The 20,704-nt window shown below is 36.1% G+C and overlaps 1 protein-coding gene across 10 annotated transcripts; it reads left to right on the forward strand.

The window, feature by feature from the left end:
* Positions 1-305: 305 nt before the first annotated feature.
* On the forward strand, positions 306-19,967 carry LOC147388936 (phytochrome E-like). Of its 10 annotated transcripts, none has more exons than XM_086419001.1 (6): positions 650-1,669; positions 5,809-5,987; positions 6,090-6,170; positions 6,390-6,448; positions 19,557-19,641; positions 19,754-19,960. In XM_086419001.1, the coding sequence occupies exons 1-2, from the start codon at positions 1,501-1,503 to the stop codon at positions 5,934-5,936; spliced, it is 297 nt and encodes a 98-aa protein (XP_086275127.1). In that variant the 5' UTR covers positions 650-1,500; the 3' UTR covers positions 5,937-5,987; positions 6,090-6,170; positions 6,390-6,448; positions 19,557-19,641; positions 19,754-19,960. The 10 variants fall into 10 exon arrangements, 4 of the variants coding, with proteins under 4 accessions (XP_086275127.1, XP_086275128.1, XP_086275126.1 ...); XR_015170789.1 differs by adding an exon at positions 5,625-5,667 and having other exon boundaries at positions 655-1,669; positions 19,557-19,956; XR_015170787.1 differs by adding an exon at positions 5,625-5,667 and having other exon boundaries at positions 655-1,669; positions 5,743-5,987; positions 19,557-19,955.
* The last annotated feature ends 737 nt before the right edge of the window (positions 19,968-20,704 follow it).

Genomic DNA, 20,704 nt, shown 5'->3' on the forward strand with positions numbered 1-20,704 from the left:
TCAGCCTCTCTCTCGATCTCATATCTTTCTCTCAGTTGCTCTCACGATCGAACTCTAGATCGTGTAAGTCTTTCTCTCAGTTGCTCCCTCGATCGACCTCTCAGTCGCTCCTTCGATATATCTCTCGATCTCATTCTCTCTCTTGTTGACTCTCTGTGTCTGCTCTATCTCCTTCTTGAGGTTCGATGCTGAGAAACTCTCCTGAATCCATATCGAAGAAAAAATATTGAAGAAATCCAACCATTTTGAGAGGAACAATTGTTCCTTGAGATTCAACAGTTGTTTTCTACAACACTTCGAAATATGATAATCTGAGAAAAATCGGAGTAGAGGGAATTTGGTTTTCTAGCGTTGAATTTGTAGATCTAAATATAGATTGGAAGAGTTGGAGGTCTCTCTCTCTCTCTGTATATCTGTGCTTATATCACACACACACTCACTCTCTCTCTCTACAACTTCCTAGATCTAGGGTTTGTGCACACTTTCTCTCCACAGCTACCCAAATTTAGGGTTCGTAGAGATCAGAAGTCGAAAATGCTGCATTGAATGACGATGGATTGATTCAATCAAAGAAACCTAGTTTTCTTCTGCACTTCGCTTCTTTTTCAATTTTTCTGCAAAGGTAAGATTTCGTTAACAAATCTCTCTTCAGATTCAACAAAAACCTTAAAAGAAAAAAAAATTCCAAATTTCAGTAATTTCACTTTCCAAAATCATCAATTTCGATTTTTTTTTCTTATAATTTGTTGTTATTGTTGTTGTTTCATCTTCATCAGATCACTAAACGAACAAGGAATCTCACTTCTGAATTTCAAATCGAAACTCAGCAACAATAATGAATTCTATTCCTCCATATCACTATGTCCAAATAAATGAATCTGACTTCCAAAGTCTATGGGTTTATTTGTTTTTTTTGTTGTCTTTGGTACAGAGTTTTCTACTCTCTTCATAAGATGTGCTAGGTTTCTTTTGATTCTTTTTTTTTTTTTTTCTAGTTTGGTTTGCTAAGATTTGTGGTTTTTGCCCTACTATGTTCAATTGGATTGTTTAGTAGGAATCATATTGAAGTTTACTAGATTTTGGGTGTTTTTTTTTTATTGATTTGATATTTTAGTGTTGTTCTCAAATGGTTGAATTACTAAGTTGCATAGTTTTGAACTATACTAGGTTTTATTTTAATTTTTCTTATGGTTCTGTTGATTAAGATGTTTGGTACTGCTCTAATTTAGCTGGAATATTGGGTTTTTGTGGTTCTTTTTATTGTTTTGGTTTGCTAAGATTTGGAATTCTGCTATAAGTTTTCTATTTTGTTTTAATTATTATGTTTTCCACCAATATGACCACTAAATACTTATTTGCTCTCTGCACTTGTTCCATGTTAAAAATCACAGAATTTTAGTTTCATTTTAAAGAGTTCTATAGCATGTTAGGGTGGATGGTTGACTGATCCTAATACACTGAGGTCTCCAGTGTGAGTTCGGGGGATCATCTTGTATTGATATGAGTATTGCAGTTGATTCGGCTGGGCTTATTAATGGATGGATTACTAAAACTACTGAATTGACATGTTTAGCGGCTAGTGAAGCCATGGGGAAGTCACTGGTTAATGAGATTGTGCATGAGGAATCCTGTGTAGTTGTTGAAAATCATCTATCAAGAGCTTTGCGAGGTATTTGTTTCTTACAAGAATGATCAAAAGATCATGGTAATTGTTGATGATGCATAATTCGATTATACTATCTTGACGGAAATGTTGTTTTTGTGTTCTATGCTTTGCATGATCTTTATCGTTTCTATAAATAGTGGTGTAGTATCTTCTTTCTCTAGTAATGGCACTCGTTGCATACAAGAGAGTGAAAATAAGAAATTAAAGGGTTTCTCTTTAGAATTTGAAGCCCATTAAAGCATTTTTTTTAATGCCCATGATAAGTGGTAAAGAATTGGTTTTTTCTTATAATGAGTTGTCTATTTTATTAAAGAGAATAGGGTATGTATGCAAATCATTGTTTTTGATTGTGTGTGAGGCTTACACCTCAAGGCATACCTCAAAGTTAGACTCATTAAAAACATGCTGAGGTGCAAAGAAATGTAAAAAATAGTTAAGGTTTACGTCTACCAATACCAAAAGATGCTCAAAATCCAAAAGGCATATGCCTTAGTGTGAGATGTACACCTCACATGAATTTTCTGCTAATTTTCTATTATTTAAATAATATATTAATCGTATTTTCTACTTTCTTCCTCCCTTATTCTTTTCTTTACTCTCTTCTTCTATTTCTTTGTTTTTACTGGCGTGCAACATGATTGAAGCATTTAGAAATAACTTCAAATATAAGCTAGCAATATATGCTAAGTAAGTTGTTGAATTCTTTTGATTCTTAAATAATTTTTGTAATATTTAGTATTATGAAGATTAAAATTATTTAAAAAAAAAATTGTATTTAGGTTTATTATTGCATTATAATTATTACTGCCGAGACTTTCAATTATTTTATATTATTACTAATCTAGTGGATTAAAACTTGGAATTCAATTCTTGATGGAATTTTAGTAAAGGTAGTAATTTTAGGTAGGCTCTCCATCGTCTCTTCCAATTCAATCCTGTTTAGGACACTAGGTTTGGGTATAGTTTTTTGGGTTGTTCCAGGCATTCCAAGTATCTGAGAAAATGCCACAAAGAGCCCCCCACCTTTGTTTTTGTAAAATTTTGTAGACTAGCATTTGAGAATAGTTGGTCCACCCTCCTCTCTGTTTTAGTAAAAGGAAAACTGGAAGGGAATTGTGTGCTTTGCATGCAAATCACTGTATGTTAGAACATTGAAATCATCCCTAATAAGGTAAAGCGTGATACAAATATGAAAAGGGGCCACACAAGCTTCGCTTGAGCCCATTTAAACTTTTTTTTTTAAGGAAACGTGAAGCATAGAAAGGTAGGTTTTTATATATTAGTTAAGGAAGGAAAGTAACAATGTAAAAAAGGCAAAATTAAAATTTTGGGTTGGACAGTACACACCAATTTTGGATGTGTAATTCTTGATAAGAGGCAGCATAGAAAAGCAGTTTAGTATTAAAACAAGGTTGATATTAAATTGTTTATTTATGTTGTGTCCGGTGCACATCAATTGGTGGTGTATATTGAAAAATAAAATTAAGTGTAAAAGGGTTGGGTGTGTCTCATGTACATAAGTCGTTATGTGTTGAAACCACAAGAGCTTGGCAGGAACATTAAAATAAAGTAATGTTAGGTTCAATGTTGACTCATGAACTATGTATGGGTATGGCGTTACAAGGAGAGTAGACCATATCATGTGTATTACTGAACCCCAAGACAATCAAATGTTGAAGTTCGTTTTAGGAGTTACAACTGTCGGTACTCCCAATTCTAACCCAATTCAGAATTCCATTCAAATATTGAAAAAATTGTAGAGGGTTGGGGTGGAACTTAAAAAAGGCACGGCCCACAAAGCCCATTTAGGGGGTAGATCATGGGCCTAACCTGGTTTAAAAAGATGGACTGATACGTCCCCGCCCATTTGTACCCTTACCCAAGTGTTCGGGACTCTTAGAGCAACCGGGTTACCTCATGCTGATATGACCTCCTAAACTTTGACTTGATGATATGGCACAATTTGTTTTGACCAATAAAATCTTAAATTACACCGAGTAACTGATAAAAAATATATTAATTGCACCTGGTTCCTATCAAGCTAGTGTGACTTAATTATGCCCATCAACTTAGATGAGTGTTTTCTTTAACATTGGTTGCTTCTCATTTACATGTTTGGACTTGATTTGCTGTAAATTACCAAGTTTACATTGTTATAATTAAAATGTTTTGCCATTCATATCATACCTGTAGGGTGTTCTTAGGGCAATTTGGATCAGCTTTACTGGATATCCTACTAGACAAACATTTTCTGAATTTCTTCACCACTTTGGCATCCTTGCACCAGAAATTTTGGAAGGAAAATAAGTTATTTTTATTCCATCTATGTGTTACGAGGGATGCTTTTCTAAACACTATTTGATTCCTACCATTTGAGTTCATTGGTACAAGTCTTCTTTCACTTCAGACCCCTTTTTTTTTTTATCTCTATATTACTATGCTTAAGCTTTCTTGTTTACTTGCATTGTATTGGCACTACATTTTGGTGTTTTGAATCACTATTAGCAATGTTTGCATTATTGCAGTCTCAAATATTTGTTTGTCTATGGGCACTGCTATACTTAATGTTTTGGGTTCAGTTTCGATTTTGGGTTCAGTTGTTTCCAATCCTTGTGCTCTGAATTTGATGGTCCTTGTGCATGAATTCATCAGTTGTAGTTTTTGTAATTATTTGTAGTTTTGGTCATTCAGGAATTGCCTATGCTTGTGAATTGGTCATCTAGACTCTCTGATAAGCATGTTCATGGTTGTTATTTGTTACAATTGGTGGCATGTCCAAATTCTAGCTTCGTTGATGGTTATAAAGTAGTTATATTTTCTGTGTCTTGTGATCCATTTGATCTTTGTGTAGTCAAAGCTGCGACTAGTATACTGCAAGGTTGTATAATATGATATCATAATGCTAATTGTTATGTGTACCACAAACCTACATAGTTGTAAACCAAGAACGCGAGGGGATGCTCTTCTCTACTTGCTTGAGTACTGTTAACATTTCTGTTGCTTCTAGTGGTTCATGTTACTGTATTGTTGATGGACCTTACTTTTAGTTTTGTTGTATGTATGTTGGTTATTGGTTTTATGATTTCTTTATCGAATAATACCTTTTTTATGTGACACTATTTCTTGTTGTAAAAATGATCACCTTGACTAAAATTATTGATTTCTAAAATACATTACAAAAATGTTTGATCAATCTTAGAATTTTCATCATGCATAAGGTCAAATCCAGATTTAATTGATGGCTAGTGTTCAACACCTATATGTAATTTTATGATTTGTTCTTGAAAATTTAAATTGGTGTAGTGAGGCTTTACCTGGGATGGCCCATGCAAACATTTCAACTAGCCGAGGCCCCTTGTGCTAAAATAAGGTCAAGGAAGACATTTTGAAAAAAGTGGTTAGCTCTCGCTAAAGCGCTAGACTCAAAAGATTTCACATAGGCTAGACATATAAAGGCTTTGCTGTTTCAAGGGAGATTGGTATTTGAAACGTGAATTTCTTGTTTCTTGAAAAACACTAACTTTTCCCAAAAAAAAAAAAAAAAAAAATTGAGTTTGCTTGGGGTTGTGGAGCCATAGGTTATAATATCAAAGCCTCACGAGAGCATGTCCTTTAGACATTAGAGACCAAGAGCCAGGGATCGAGCTGAATGTTCGTCATTGAATGCCACATCTCTGTTTTCTAATCAAGATTCTTTTGGTAAAATAAAAAGATTCCTCTCCTATAAAATAGTGCTTCTCTGGCCAGCTTGACAGCTCTCTTTGTTACATTAAAATAAACCTAAGGTGTTGGTCTCAAATACCCATTTCTCGTGTTGGTCTACTACTCCATATTCTTTGGTCCATCTCCTTTGGACGTTTGCACCAAAATTCAGTCTGATTGATGAATTATAGCCGTAGGATATGGATCTTTTTCATAGTAAACAAAAAATGTGATTTATTTGTTTCTCATTTTACAGAAGACGAAATCTGAAACCACAGCTTTGGATAGAGTTGAATTGAGTCAGTATTCTTGTTGCTTATCCTGATATTTTGGTTTAGGCATAGATGATGATGATGATTCTGCTTTACTTGAAGCTTTTTAAAATTTCAATCGAATCTCAAAATCTTTGTCAAGAACAACTCCATCCTTGTGAATCCCAGCTGCACAGACAAGGGCACAAACAAACATCACAAGGCCAAATCCAGTGGTGGATGCTCCTGGTATCAGTAGTAGTGGCTTGGTAGGAGAGATGGAAAGGATGTTGGGTGGCTTGCAGGATTCCTCTTAATTGAATCAGATGATGCAAAGCTTGCTCTCTAACCCTCAGTACATGAACCAGGTATATTTGTTATTTTATATATATCATTGAGCATAAAACTGTTTCTTATTTTTCTGTCTTTAACACATTTGTCTTGCTTGTTTGATTCTCGGTCTCAATCAGCTTGATTCCAATTCCTAATTAAGAGAAATGATGCAAAACCCAGAATTTCTTCCACAAGAGACGTCCCCTGAAAGAATGCAAGTACCGTCCCTTTATCTTTTGCCAAGTGAGCATGTTAAATAGTGAGGCTTACACATTTCCCGGTCCTGCTTTCTGTGATGTAAGATTGCCAGTGTTGAAGAGGGACATCGTATTCCTCGATTATTTTTCGTGATTTAGATTACTATAGCTAGTTGGTACATGCTTGTTCTCCGTTGTTTTTTATTTTTATTTTGACTTTTATTTTATAATTTTCTGCAGCAAGTTTTGGCCTTACAGCAATCACTTTTGTCTAATCTTGGTCAATCGCAATCAGCACAGTAAGTCAAGGCATCTACCAATTGCTATAAATCTTTGCTTAAATTTACTTCACAACCATAATGTTCATTTTCTGTTGGAAGGTGACTCTCAAGCACATATAGTAGGCTATGAAATGCCTTAATTTAGTGTGAAATCCTTGTCTTGGTTGTTCATGGACTGTTTCATTTGTTTGTTCTCTGGGTGACTGTGCAGGACACTGAGTTAGACTTTATGCTCACGTGGAGGTGTGCATAGAACCAAAGATTTTTCTCTCATATCATTAGGAAAAGCATCGATGTTTCTGTGCACACCTCCTCGTCAGCACAGTCACTGCATGCAGATTGTTTATGATTATATATTTAGATATGGATTTATTTGTTTTCTTGCTGTTTATTTCTTCTCTTTTTTATGATGATGGTTATGCTTTATGAAAATTGTATTGGTGGGATGTATATGTATGATAAATGAATTAAGACTATGTATATAATCAGGTTATAAGAAATTCTAAGTTGGTCTTATAGGGTAAGTTATTAGTGATGTATAGTTGTAGACACCCCATTTTTGCATCCGCCTGATTAATCAACTTGTCAACCCGATCGCATGGATTCCCAATGATGGATGTGTATTCCGTTGCTTTATTTTGTTACCAGATGTGTTTCAGAAATCCGGATGAGGTATCTCGAACTGACAAAACCTTAGAAACCACGCTACGCTAGGAAAACACAACCCCAGAAACATAGAAATCATCATCTTGCAGACCAAAAAGAAGCTTTACGATAAAAATCACTAAAAATTGATCAAATTACCAAAATACCCCTGACATCAAAACAACCCTAGAGCCTACGTTACGCTTAGGAAAACTCTCTCGAACACATAAAATAACAAATTAAAACCAAATAGATCATTTCACCAATTTTAACAGAATTTGACAAAATTACGAAAATGCCCCTCATAAAGTTCACAATCATTTCACATAAAAATTTTCATAACTGACACAAACCAATATTTTCATTGAATTCCTTACGAAAAATCGATTCTAAAACATCTTAGAACATTAAAAACCAACTTAAAACGTGAAATGTCCTCTCCGGGGACAAAACGGTAATTTCATAATTTTCATAATTAAAAAATTCGAAATTAATAAATAAAACATTAAATAATTAAATTTAAACATTAATGAAATTAATTTAAAATTTTGAACCTAAAAAATCGATCAATCGGGCTCTCAGGCAAAATTGTTGAGGGTTCGTGGGATATTTCTTTAAGGACCCCTCCATTTGGGGGTCCAAAGAATTAAAGAAATAATGGAAGAGGGTTCTCCAAAAATCAAAGTAAATCAAGCAAGACTAAGGTCAAGGTATTAAAGTCGATCAAGTAAGACTGAAGTCAAAATTAAAGTCAATTAAGCAAGACTGAAGTCAAGATATTAAAAGTCAATCAATTAAGACTAAAGTCAAAACATTAAAAGTCAATCAAATAAGACCAAAAGTCATAATAGAGATCTAATTAAATAATAACTCTATCTAATAGAGTTCTAACTAAAAAACAATTCTACCTAAAACAATTTGAATTAAAACACAATTCTACCTAAAACAATTCTAATTAAAACACAATTCTACCTAAAATAATTTTAACTAAAACACAACTCTAATTAAAAGATCTCTAATTAAACACTAACTCCATCCAAATCAACCCCTAAAAACATCTATAAATAGAGGTGCTCACACCCTATTTTCGTATCAAATCATAAACCCTAAGAGAAGTAGGTCTAGAAGCTCCCCTAGCCCCCTATAAACCCTAGTTTTGGAGCCCCAACTCCTTAGCTAACATCCCTCCTTCAATTTTAGTCTAGAAAACACCCAAAAGCCTTCTAAAAACATCCCCAAATCCGCAACGAACTTGAAGAGTTCAGATTCAAAAAACAAGGAGATACCTTGCCTCGGAGATCCGAAGTCAAATCCGGAAGTAGAACGAAGCAAGGGAGCACGGTACAAGGAGTTCTTTTTGTCAGATCTGAGGGAACCAAGTCCTTGCCATCGGAAAGGTAAACCTTTTATTTTTATTTATTTTCTTATCTAGGTTTTAGCAATGTAATTTACTTGGGAATTTAGTAGAGACCGGCTTTGGCCGGGCGGGGTTGGTGCCTAACACCTTCCAACCCCGTAACTTGATCCCCGAATTCAGTTTTTTTGGTTTTAGATTAGTTTTTATCCGTTTAGAGTCATTGATCGGTTCCTAGACCGTAATAACTAGGTGGCGACTCCCAAACCTCAAGGGTCAAAAGCGGATCCGCGCACCCCGCGGATCGAGGGCGCTTTCAGTGGCGACTCCACTGGGGACTATTGAGGATCAAACTTGAAAAACCCCAAGTATGGGAGTATTGCCAAGATGACCTAGTTCTTTTATTATTTAGTTGGATTTATTTTATTTATTTTTTCTGTTTATTTTTATTTTTATTTTTTGATTGTAGATGATTTTGGGTATTGCATTTTTTTTTTTTTTTTCAATTAAGGATCACTTTTTGATGACCCATAAATAATGAAAGATTCAAATTGATGGAATGATGAAGGTTGGACAGAAATATTAAAACGTTTTTAGAGAATATTCTAGTGAGAATTAAGTCTGAGAGCCTCTTAATAAAACATAGATCTCGTCGAGTAGATTAATTTAGAATCTGAGTTCACTTAATTTCGTTATCGGAAGCCTTAGATATCATCGATGCAAGTTCAATCTGTAAATCTGGAATTATTTCTGAATGAAAGTTGGGACAGCAACGTTAAAATTTTTTTTACAGAATATTCTAGTGAGAATTAAGTCTGGGAACCTCTTAATAAAACGTAGATCTCATCGAGTAGATTAATTTAGAACTTGAGTTCACTCAATTTCGTTATCAGAAGCCTTAGATATCATCGATGCAAGTTCAATCTGTAAATCTGGAATTATTTCTGAATGAAAGTTAGGACAGCAATGTTAAAACTTTTTTACAGAACATTCTAGTGAGAATTAAATCTGGGAACCTATTAATAAAACGTAAATCTCATCGAGTAGATTAATTTAGAACTTGAGTTCACTCAATTTCGTTATCGGAAGCCTTAGATATCATCGATGCAAGTTCAATCTGTAAATCTGGAATTTTTTCTGAATGAAAGTTGGGACAGCAACGTTAAAACGTTTTTACAGAACATTCTGGTGAGAACTAAGTCTGAACATCATTAATAAAATGTAGATCTCATCGAGTAGATTAATTTAGAACTTGAGTTCACTCGATTTCGTTATCGAGAGCCTTAGATATCATCGATGCAAGTTCAGATTGTATTTTCCTAATTCACAGAAAATCTGAATTTATCTAATGTTGGCACAATTAATGTTCTTGAGAGTGAGCTCATCTCAACCATTGTCATTCTATCATCAATGTAACACCTATTGGAATCTCGATTTATTTTGGATCACCTAAAAGTGATCATTGATTGGACCTTAAAAATTATAAAAATTGTGCCTATTGCGATGATTAGATCTAATTAATTATTATAGGCCCTTATTTATTAATTGATTTGCTAATTGATGAATGCTAGAGATGTGCACGTTTAAAGCTTGAATTAAACCATATGAGTATGTTCCTGATCGATGTTTGCTTGCACTTGTATGATTTAATATCCTCTCTTGATTGGCTTGATTGGACCCATGGGCCCATTTGTTTGAAAAAGGCCCCGGGCACACCCCACCCTGTTTTGCACACACCACATGCACGTTTACTGCTTTACTCACTTACACGTCCCATTTAGCCAACGTGGCACTAGTGCGTGGCCCGGTCTCTTCGGAGATGCGACGTCATTCATGAAACCCACAACTCCAGTCACGTACCTTAGGGTATATCAAACTGGGGGCATTAATACCGTCTGATCAGGTGATTCTGAGAGATATATTGATGCACCCAGGCTGGAGCGACCTGAGCCTTTGACCTATTGTAAGCCACACAGTCTCATGTCCCGATTGCCAACGTAGTACTAGTACGTGGTCGGTCCCCTCGTGGGATGCCAAACCATTTATGAAAGCTACAACTCTTGACTCGTACCCGTAGGTATAAAAGGTAATCTAAGTATATCAATTGCACTTCTTGGTCAAAACCGGTGCCTAAGCAAGATCTTGCCCCGCTGTACCCTACTGTACGAGGGGGATAGACTACGTCTATTCTAGACGAGAGGTATTTAAGTGGGCCCTTGCTCAGCATTGTGCGCCACCTCTCAACTGGAGATCGAACTGGCTGTTTTTGGCTTCAGAGAAGTGAATTGAGGTTTTAGATTATCACCTATACGGTATATCAAACCAAGTCACCACGTATCGAAAGGTATATAGGTGTGCTTGGGCAAGGGTGGCCAGATAAAAAATGCATTGCATGTAGTAAGCTTAGAGTCTAGAAACCTTCCTAATAGGTTACGACTCGAACTTATTGTGGGTGTTCCCGAGTTGTTTATTGAATGGAGTCCGTTGATTGATGAATGTATGTAAGTGATGTGAATGATGAGATCCGAGTGCATATTGATCTCAAGGATAAAAATGTTGCTTTTGAAAAGTAAAATGGGTGCACCGATCCATAAAAAAATCCGTTCTTTTACAATAATGACCCAGTCCATCCCGATCCAACAATCATGACGGACCAGGCCATTTAAATCAAAATGGAAATCGAATTTTCAAAGAAGAAAAAGAAAGTATTTTCTAGGAAAAAATGTTTTCCAAAAGAAGTGTTTTCCAGAAAAAGTGTTATTCTCTAGAAAAAATATTTTCTAAAAAATGTTTTCCATAAGAACAAGATTTTCCAAGAGAAAATGTTTTTCAAATAAAAACTATTTTTCAGAGAAAAAATGTTTTCCAGAAGAAAATATTTTCTAAAAGGAAAGAAAATGAAGGAAAAATGATTTACAAAAGATATATATTTGCATGAAAAATTATTGAAATATGTTTGAAGTTGTTATTCAATGAAAACATTATTTGTCAATTTTTTTTAAGAGTGCAGTAAAATTATTTTTCTTCTGAATAATCATTAAATGGATGAACTTTTTAATGGATTGGTGCACAAAATTCAATAAAATATCAGTGTTCATTTAAAATGTTATCAAGGGGTGACACTGAAATTGGTTAAATTCACCTTCAAAGAGGTTTAAGGGTTATCATTGTATCTAAGCTCAATCGTCTATCGTCTAGCTAGGGTTGTAAATCCGGTCAGTTAGAGTAAACGTCAATATCAAGTCAACAGTCAGAAATGACCTCAAAATTTCTCAACATCATCCAATTGTTCTTTGAAAATCATAGTACTTCAATCCTACCGGTTGTAAGTAATGTCTCAGTTCTCATCAAGCCCGTTTTGGGTAGTCTTGAGTTTTCATGGGTCATTTGGGTTAGCTCGAGTCCTTTTTTCTTGCAAGGTCATGTCTTCCTTAAATTGAGCCTACTCTTTCTTATTGAGTCAAGTTAGTTCGTCGAGTTTATATAGGTGTCTGTCGCCCCTTCTGAATTGATCGTACAAAAGAAATTTTTGAATATCTCGAGCGCATTAACGAATTAACTAATAATCTAGCTTCAAAGACAAGAAGATAAGAGTCGGGCTCAAGAAATTAAAGGTCATTGACCTCGGAACGGAAATAAATTCCTAAAAAGATTCAAATAGAAACCATCTTATCTCTAGAGGAACACAAGGGGATAATGAATTCTCTCAGAAATTTCAAAAGACTTGTTCGTGTGATCATATGAGGGTATGTTAGGTACAAGCTTGGGTGTTGTTCAACATGAAGTAGATACTCGTCTATATCAATGGAATCAAAGAAGATATTATGAAATGTATCAGTGCTATCCTCACTACATCTTGAGTTGCAAATCACACATTATCCATCGATATGGGGATACCTTTTGAACTGATCTCTGATAATGGGTCGTAAATCATTACTCTGTGTTCAAAGTTGAAGATCCAGAAGCACAAATCATCCCCCTACCGTCTTCAGATCAATGGAACGGTTGAAGCAATTAGTAAGAGTCTCAAAACTATCATCAGGAAAATGTGTCAATCACATCGAGATTGGTCAGAAAAATTATCATTCACGCTATGGACATATCGAACTTCAATTCGATCCTCTACTGATACTACTCCCTACTCCTTAGTATATAGCATGGAAGCAGTCTTGCCAGTTGAAATGGAAATTTCGTCTCTCAGGGTCTTGTTGGAAAATCATTTGTTAGAAACAGATTGGGTTCGTCAGCAGTATGAAGAATTAAACTTGATTGAAAAAAACGAGCCCTGTACCACGTGCAAGCTTATCTAAGAAGAGTCACCCGTGCATTTGACAAAAAGGTCAAAGCTCATCATTTACAAGTCAAAGATTTAACTATCAGACTTCAAAGAAAATTGAACACTCCTCATCGACTATAGGAGAAAGTCTAAATTGGAGAAATTCATTCATTAAGGAAATACTGTCTGGAAAAGTCGTCAGACTTCAAGATCATGATGGAGGTGAACTACCAGAACCAACCAACCTTGACCAGATCAAGCGGTACTACATTTAAGGAGGCCATCTTTGACCGAATCAATCCTCATATTACCCAGTTACCCTATTCAAGATATCCTTTCTCAACCCTTTGTAGCCTTTTAAAAAAAAAATGAATGATGCCTTTTTTCTTTCTCAGCCCGATCACCTAACCTAGGGGAGGGAAGATTCGAACTACGTTTTGGTCTGATCCCAAAATTTTGGGGTACGTAGGCAACCTGAGAAGTCACTTCAGGCCCGATCACATCAAAATAAAAAAATCTAGTTCCCCACACAATAAAAAATTAAGAAAAAAATTCAAAAGAAAAAGAAATCTAAAATGTGGAAGAAAATTCAAGGAAAAAGAAAACAATTGAAAATGAAATGCCACACAAGGGGCATTTGGGTTTTTGAGCCTCAAAATTCCTTTCTTTTTATACCCAGTCCTAAGCCTACCCATAAAAGTCCTCCTAAGTACCGTACGAGAAGTCAAGGAAGATAACAAAGCATGATCAGACAGCAACTCCAGAAGTGCAGAGGAGAAAAAGATAAAAAAATGATGAAGCCTGCTAAGTTGAAAACCCGAAAAGGGCGACTTAGGCAAAAATTAAGGCAAGCTCGCAAGGTTGAAAATCTGAAAGGACAACTTTGGCAACAATCAGAGCCAAGAAGAAAAAAAGCTCGCTAGATCGAAAACCTGAAAAGGCGATCTAGGCAAAAGCTAGAGCAAGCTCGCTAGATTGAAAACCTGAAAAGGCGATCTAGGCAAAAGTTAGAGCAACAAAGAAAAATAGAAAAAGCTGAGAGCGGTCCGAGCTGAAACATTAGAAGTCCGAATAACCAAGTTCAATACTTAGCTTAAGCCAGGCATAGACTCAGAAGCCACAAGTATCTTGTCTATGATCGATCTGAAAATGTTTACTTCCCCAAGTGAACCAAGGGAGATAAGGGTGAATTCTATGATGAGTCTCGAAAGGAAATAATTTTATACTCTTGAGTCTGACTCAAAACCTTCAATAAAATTAATCAAAATTAAAAGTTGAGTCTTTATTGCACTTGTGGTAATCAATATTTCAAACCTTCATACAAGAGGCACTTTCTTTCTTTTTTAATGTAACGTTTTCCCCCTTATACTAGGGGCATTTTTTTGCACGATGTGTTCAATTATTTTCAAGGTCATGTTCATTGTCAAACTAGAGGCATTTTTTTTTTAGCAATGTTAATCCTAAAAGATAATGAGAACCCCAAATTTAAGGTTACCCTCTTGATAACGATTTTTTGAAAAACTTTTGAGGTTCAAGACAAATGAAAACTCAGGTTTTAAATTCATAAAACTTTTTGATAAATCCTTGAGGTTCAAATAAAAGCATTTTGGATCTCACATAGGAGATATAACATTCTTTCGTTCTCCAGATTCTTTTCCAGATTCAATCCTTCTTGGAATCAATCATTTATCTTCCAGATTTATTCGTTCTCCGGTTCGTTCTAATCAGTTTTCTCCAAAATTTATTCATTCCTCTACCAGTTTTGCTCAGTTGCCACCAAGGGTTATCTTGGATTTTGCTCAGTTTCTGCCAAGGGTTATCTTGGATTTTGCTCACTCTCCGCCAAGGGTTATCTTGGATTTTGCTCAGTTGCCGCCAAAGGTTATCTTGGATTTTGCTCAGTCTCCGCCAAGGGTTATCTTGGATTTTGCTCAGTTGCTGTCAAGGGTTAACTTGGATTTTGCTCAGTCTCCGCCAAGGGTTATCTTGGATTTTGCTCAGTTGCTGCCAAGGGTTAACTTGGATTTTGCTCAGTTTCCGCCAAGGGTTATCTTGGATTTTGCTTAGTTGCCGCCAAGGGTTATCTTGGATTTTGCTCAGTCTCCGCCAAGGGTTATCTTGGATTTTGCTCAGTTGCCGCCAAGGGTTAACTTGGATTTTGCTCAGTCTCCGCCAAGGGTTATTTTGGATTTTGCTCAATTGCCGCCAAGGGTTATCTTGGATTTTGCTCAGTCTCCGCCAAGGGTTATCTTGGATTTTGCTCAGTCTCCGCCAAGGGTTATCTTGGATTTTGCTCAGTTGCCGCCAAGGGTTATCTTGGATTTTGCTCAGTCTCCGCCAAGGGTTATCTTGGATTTTGCTCAGTTGCCGCCAAGGGTTAACTTGGATTTTGCTCAGTCTCCGCCAAGGGTTATCTTGGATTTTGCTCAATTGCCGCCAAGGGTTATCTTGGATTTTGCTCAGTCTCCGCCAAGGGTTATCTTGGATTTTGCTCAGTCTCCGCCAAGGGTTATCTTGGATTTTGCTCAGTTGCCGCCAAGGGTTATCTTGGATTTTGCTCAGTCTCTGCCAAAGGTTATCTTGGATTTTGCTCAGTCTCCGCCAAGGGTTATCTTGGATTTTGCTCAGTTGCCGCCAAGGGTTATCTTGGATTTTGCTCAGTTTCCGCCAAGGGTTATCTTGGATTTTGCTCAGTTGCCGCCAAGGGTTATCTTGGATTTTGCTCAGTTTCCGCCAAGGGTTATCTTGGATTTTGCTCAGATGCCGCCAAGGGTTATCATGGATTTTGCTCAGTTATCGCCGAGGGTTTGCTCGAACTATGCTCAGCCATATGTCATCGAGGGTTTGCTCAGATTATGCTCAGCCAGTTGCCACCGAGGGCTTTCTCGGATTATGCTTAATTAGATATCGCCGAGGGTTTTCTCAGATTATACTTAGATAGTTCATTACTCTTTCACCCCGAGTATATAGAGTAGAACTCCAGGAAATTAGTCCATTACTCTTTCACCCCGAGTAGGTAGAGTAAAACTCCCAGAAAATAAGTCCATTACTCTTTCACCCCGAGTAGGTAGAGTAGAACTCCCAGAAAAAATAGTTCATTACTCTTTCACCCTGAGTAGGTAGAGTAGAACTCCCGAAAATAGTTCATTACTCTTTCACCCCGAGTAGGTAGAGTAGAACTCCCGAAAATAGTTCATTACTCTTTCACCCCGAGTAGGTAGAGTAGAACTCCCGAAAATAGTTCATTACTCTTTCACCCCGAGTAGGTAGAGTAAAACTCCCAGAAAATAAGTCCATTACTCTTTCACCCCGAGTAGGTAGAGTAGAACTCCCAGAAAAAATAGTTCATTACTCTTTCACCCCGAGTAGGTAGAGTAGAACTCCCGAAAATAGTTCATTACTCTTTCACCCCGAGTAGGTAGAGTAAAACTCCCAGAAAATAAGTCCATTACTCTTTCACCCCGAGTATGTAGAGTAGGACTCCTAGAAAAATAGTTCATTACTCTTTCACCCCGAGTAGGTAGAGTAGAACTCCCGAAAATAGTTCATTACTCTTTCACCCCGAGTAGGTAGAGTAGAACTCCCGAAAATAGTTCATTACTCTTTCACCCCGAGTAGGTAGAGTAAAACTCCCAGAAAATAAGTCCATTACTCTTTCACCCCGAGTATGTAGAGTAGGACTCCCAGAAAAAATAGTTCATTACTCTTTCACCCCGAGTAGGTAGAGTAGAACTCCCGAAAATAGTTCATTACTCTTTCACCCCGAGTAGGTAGAGTAGAACTCCCGAAAATAGTTCATTACTCTTTCACCCCGAGTAGGTAAAGTAAAACTCCCAGAAAATAAGTCCATTACTCTTTCACCCCGAGTATGTAGAGTAGGACTCCCAGAAAAAATAGTTCATTACTCTTTCACCCTGAGTAGGTAGAGTAAAACTCCCAGAAAAAATAGTTAATTACTCTTTCACCCCGAGTAGGTAGAGTAGAACTCCCGAAAAAGAATTCATTACTCTTTCACCCCGAGTAGGTAGAGTAGGACTCCTAGAAAAAATAGTTCATTACTCTTTCACCCCGAGTAGGTAGAGTAAAACTTTCCAAAAAAAATTGTTTATTACTCTTTCACCCATGGTAGGTAAAGTAAGACATTCAATTTTTTTATGCTCAATTTATGCTCAGTTATGCTTAGTTTATGCTCAGATTTTACTCAGTTTCACACAGTGCACACACTTGCACACTTGTTCTTTTAGTCAGGGAGAATTCTTTAAAATTCAAGGATCTGACGCCATCAGTGAGAGTTAGCACTCAAGGACCTGACAACCTTTTAATTCGGGGAGAGCTTTACCCTCAAGGATCCGAAGACTTTGACGAATTGCTAAATCAGGCTGCAAAATGAACTGTCACTAGCTTTGGCATTCGGATATCGCACTATCTACCAAGATAGATTTGCTATCTAGTTTGCTTCAACCCTCTGCCAAAGAGGGGCATCTGTAGACACCCCATTTTTGCATCCGCCTGATTAATCAACTTGTCAACCCGATCGCATGGATTCCCAATGAAGGATGTGTATTCCGTTGCTTTATTTTGTTACCAGATGTGTTTCAGAAATCCGGATGAGGTATCTCGAACTGACAAAACCTTAGAAACCACGCTACGCTAGGAAAACACAACCCCAGAAACATAGAAATCATCATCTTGCAGACCAAAAAGAAGCTTTACGATAAAAATCACTAAAAATTGATCAAATTACCAAAATACCCCTGACATGAAAACAACCCTAGAGCCTACGTTACGCTTAGGAAAACTCTCTCGAACACATAAAATAACAAATTAAAACCAAATAGATCATTTCACCAATTTTAACAGAATTTGACAAAATTACGAAAATGCCCCTCATAAAGTTCACAATCATTTCACATAAAAAATTTCATAACTGACACAAACCAATATTTTCATTGAATTCCTTACGAAAAATCGATTCTAAAACATCCTAGAACATTAAAAACCAACTTAAAACGTGAAATGTCCTCTCCGGGGACAAAACGGTAATTTCATAATTTTCATAATTAAAAAATTCGAAATTAATAAATAAAATATTAAATAATTAAATTTAAACATTAGTGAAATTAATTTAAAATTTTGAACCTAAAAAATCGATCAATCGGGCTCTCAGGCAAAATTGTTGAGGGTTTGTGGGATATTTCTTTAAGGACCCCTCCATTTGGGGGTCCAAAGAATTAAAGAAATAATGGAAGAGGGTTCTCCAAAAATCAAAGTAAATCAAGCAAGACTAAGGTCAAGGTATTAAAGTCGATCAAGTAAGACTGAAGTCAAAATTAAAGTCAATTAAGCAAGACTGAAGTCAAGATATTAAAAGTCAATCAATTAAGACTAAAGTCAAAACATTAAAAGTCAATCAAATAAGACCAAAAGTCATAATAGAGATCTAATTAAATAATAACTCTATCTAATAGAGTTCTAACTAAAAAACAATTCTACCTAAAACAATTTGAATTAAAACACAATTCTACCTAAAACAATTCTAATTAAAACACAATTCTACCTAAAATAATTTTAACTAAAACACAACTCTAATTAAAAGATCTCTAATTAAACACTAACTCCATCCAAATCAACCCCTAAAAACATCTATAAATAGAGGTGCTCACACCCTATTTTCGTATCAAATCATAAACCCTAAGAGAAGTAGGTCTAGAAGCTCCCCTAGCCCCCCATAAACCCTAGTTTTGGAGCCCCAACTCCTTAGCTAACATCCCTCCTTCAATTTTAGTCTAGAAAACACCCAAAAGCCTTCTAAAAACATCTCCAAATCCGCAACGAACTTGAAGAGTTCAGATTCAAAAAACAAGGAGATACCTTACCTCGGAAATCCGAAGTCAAATCCGGAAGCAGAACGAAGCAAGGGAACACGGTACAAGGAGTTCTTTTTGTCAGATCTGAGGGAACCAAGTCCTTGCCATCGGAAAGGTAAACCTTTTATTTTTATTTATTTTCTTATCTAGGTTTTAGCAATGTAATTTACTTGGGAATTTAGTAGAGACCGGCTTTGGCCGGGCGGGGTTGGTGCCTAACACCTTCCAACCCCGTAACTTGATCCCCGAATTCAGTTTTTTTGGTTTTAGATTAGTTTTTATCCGTTTAGAGTCATTAATCGGTTCCTAGACCGTAATAACTAGGTGGCGACTCCCAAACCTCAAGGGTCAAAAGCGGATCCGCGCACCCCGCGGATCGAGGGCGCTTTCAATAGCTGATCAATTACTTGCTATCATGTACCTTAACTTGCCATTTTGACGATTTGGGTGTGGCCCAAATGTTAAGATACTGTGTATTTGAGTGAGATAAAAACAATTAGGTTCGAGTTTTCTTGGTCATATTGTTGGTTAAGATGATCTCATTATTCAAATTATATCTCCGGGTGATGAAGTACAGTTGAATCGATAGTGCATTTCAGCTTGGAATATGTAGAACAACACTCCACTCAGAAGGATAGGTTATTGAGTATGACTTGGTCATATTGTTGTCTATCAAGTTTCTTTCAGATTATGAACAACATTTCCCCTCTATTTTTTGCAGTTTTGTTTTTGTTTTTGATGTTGTAATCTATATTGTTTTTGGTTTTGTTTTTAAATCAGTGCTTTGTTTGCGTCTCTAATCTTATATAGTTGAGTTGTGTCTCTCATGTTTCTTAGCATTCTTGTGTTGTTTTTGTACTCATATGTAATTTTCTTAGATGGATTCTTTTTGTTCTTTATTTGTTGTATGCCTATATCAGTAATAGATTTCATCTTGGGGATATGTGTGAGTATTAGTTGAGTTGTGTCTCTCATGTTTCATAGGTGAATGAAGGAGAATCAGAGTAATCCCACACATTTTTCTCAGGGTCTAAAGGATCCCAAAGCTTCAAACCCAAAGTTGAATCTGGTTCGTTAACTTGAATACATGGATGAAGTGAAGATGGCTTCAAGATCCTGTTTTTATTAATAGATGTAGATTTCCCATCTTGAAACCTTTTTTCTTTTTTATTGTCTCGAAGAGGAAGAGTAAGAGGGACCCTTTTTTCTGAACTACTACTTTGTTGCTTCTTGTGGTTGGGGACTGCATTTTCCTTGTTGTCGAATGGGAGGATGATTTCAGCGTAATTGGTTTGGATTTGTAAATTATGACTCATTGCAACTCTTTTTGTGTATAAATTAATGTGATAGAGAACCTCGATGTTCTCTATTTGGATCTATTCTAACCGTGGGTAATAGGCAAGTAGCGAAAAAAAAATTAATTTTAGATATCAATTTATAAAAATTTTAGATATCGGTTTATAACCGATGTCTAAAGTCTCAGACGTAGGACATCAGTTCTATAAAATCCGATGTCTCAAATCTTTTTGGGTTATTGTGTGCTGTTATATAAAGACGCAGATTAGGAAGGGTTTTAAGCCGTTCCAAATTTCGAGATCTGGAACGGTTTTTAACCGTTCCAAATCATGAAATATAGAACGACTTTCAGCCGTTTAACCTCATTAACGACGCCTCGATTAAAGACAGTCTGCAAGCCGTTTCATAGTGGCTTAGGAACGGTAATAAACCGTTCCTAATTGCCATATTTGTTGTAGTGCTTGCAATGACATTAGGCTAAACTCCCCTCCATTAGAGAGTGAAAAAGCCTAGAGCAAGTTCTTGTGTTGTTTCTAATTTCATGTCTTTCTTTTATCTAAAATACTCATGAGTTCTCTTTAAGATTTCTTGCACCTTTTATTCTTAATATAGATACTTTATGCTTAGATTAGATCAAGATAAAGTATTCTTAAAATAGATAATTGGTAGTAGGAAGTTCAAGGAATTCTACTTTATTTTTATCCCCTCATTTACTTTCATTTGCTAAACTTTCTGATCTAAGAAGCTAACACCAAGCTTTTACGATTGAGTTATAAAAAGGCTAGAAATTAGAAATTGCTCATGAACATGTTCTAGGTAGATCCACCTTTAATGGT

Source organism: Akebia trifoliata, chromosome 12, assembly GCF_017979445.1.
Source record: "Akebia trifoliata isolate Shusen 1 chromosome 12, ASM1797944v1, whole genome shotgun sequence".
Taxonomy (NCBI): domain Eukaryota; kingdom Viridiplantae; phylum Streptophyta; class Magnoliopsida; order Ranunculales; family Lardizabalaceae; genus Akebia; species Akebia trifoliata.

Bases quoted from the DNA above. Each gene is read 5' to 3' on its own strand.
- LOC147388936 (XM_086419003.1), top strand. From the start codon at position 1,501: ATGAGTATTGCAGTTGATTCGGCTGGGCTTATTAATGGATGGATTACT. The intron at 1,670-5,808 runs GTATTTGTTTCT...TGTGAATCCCAG, and splicing joins TCTATCAAGAGCTTTGCGAG to CTGCACAGACAAGGGCACAA.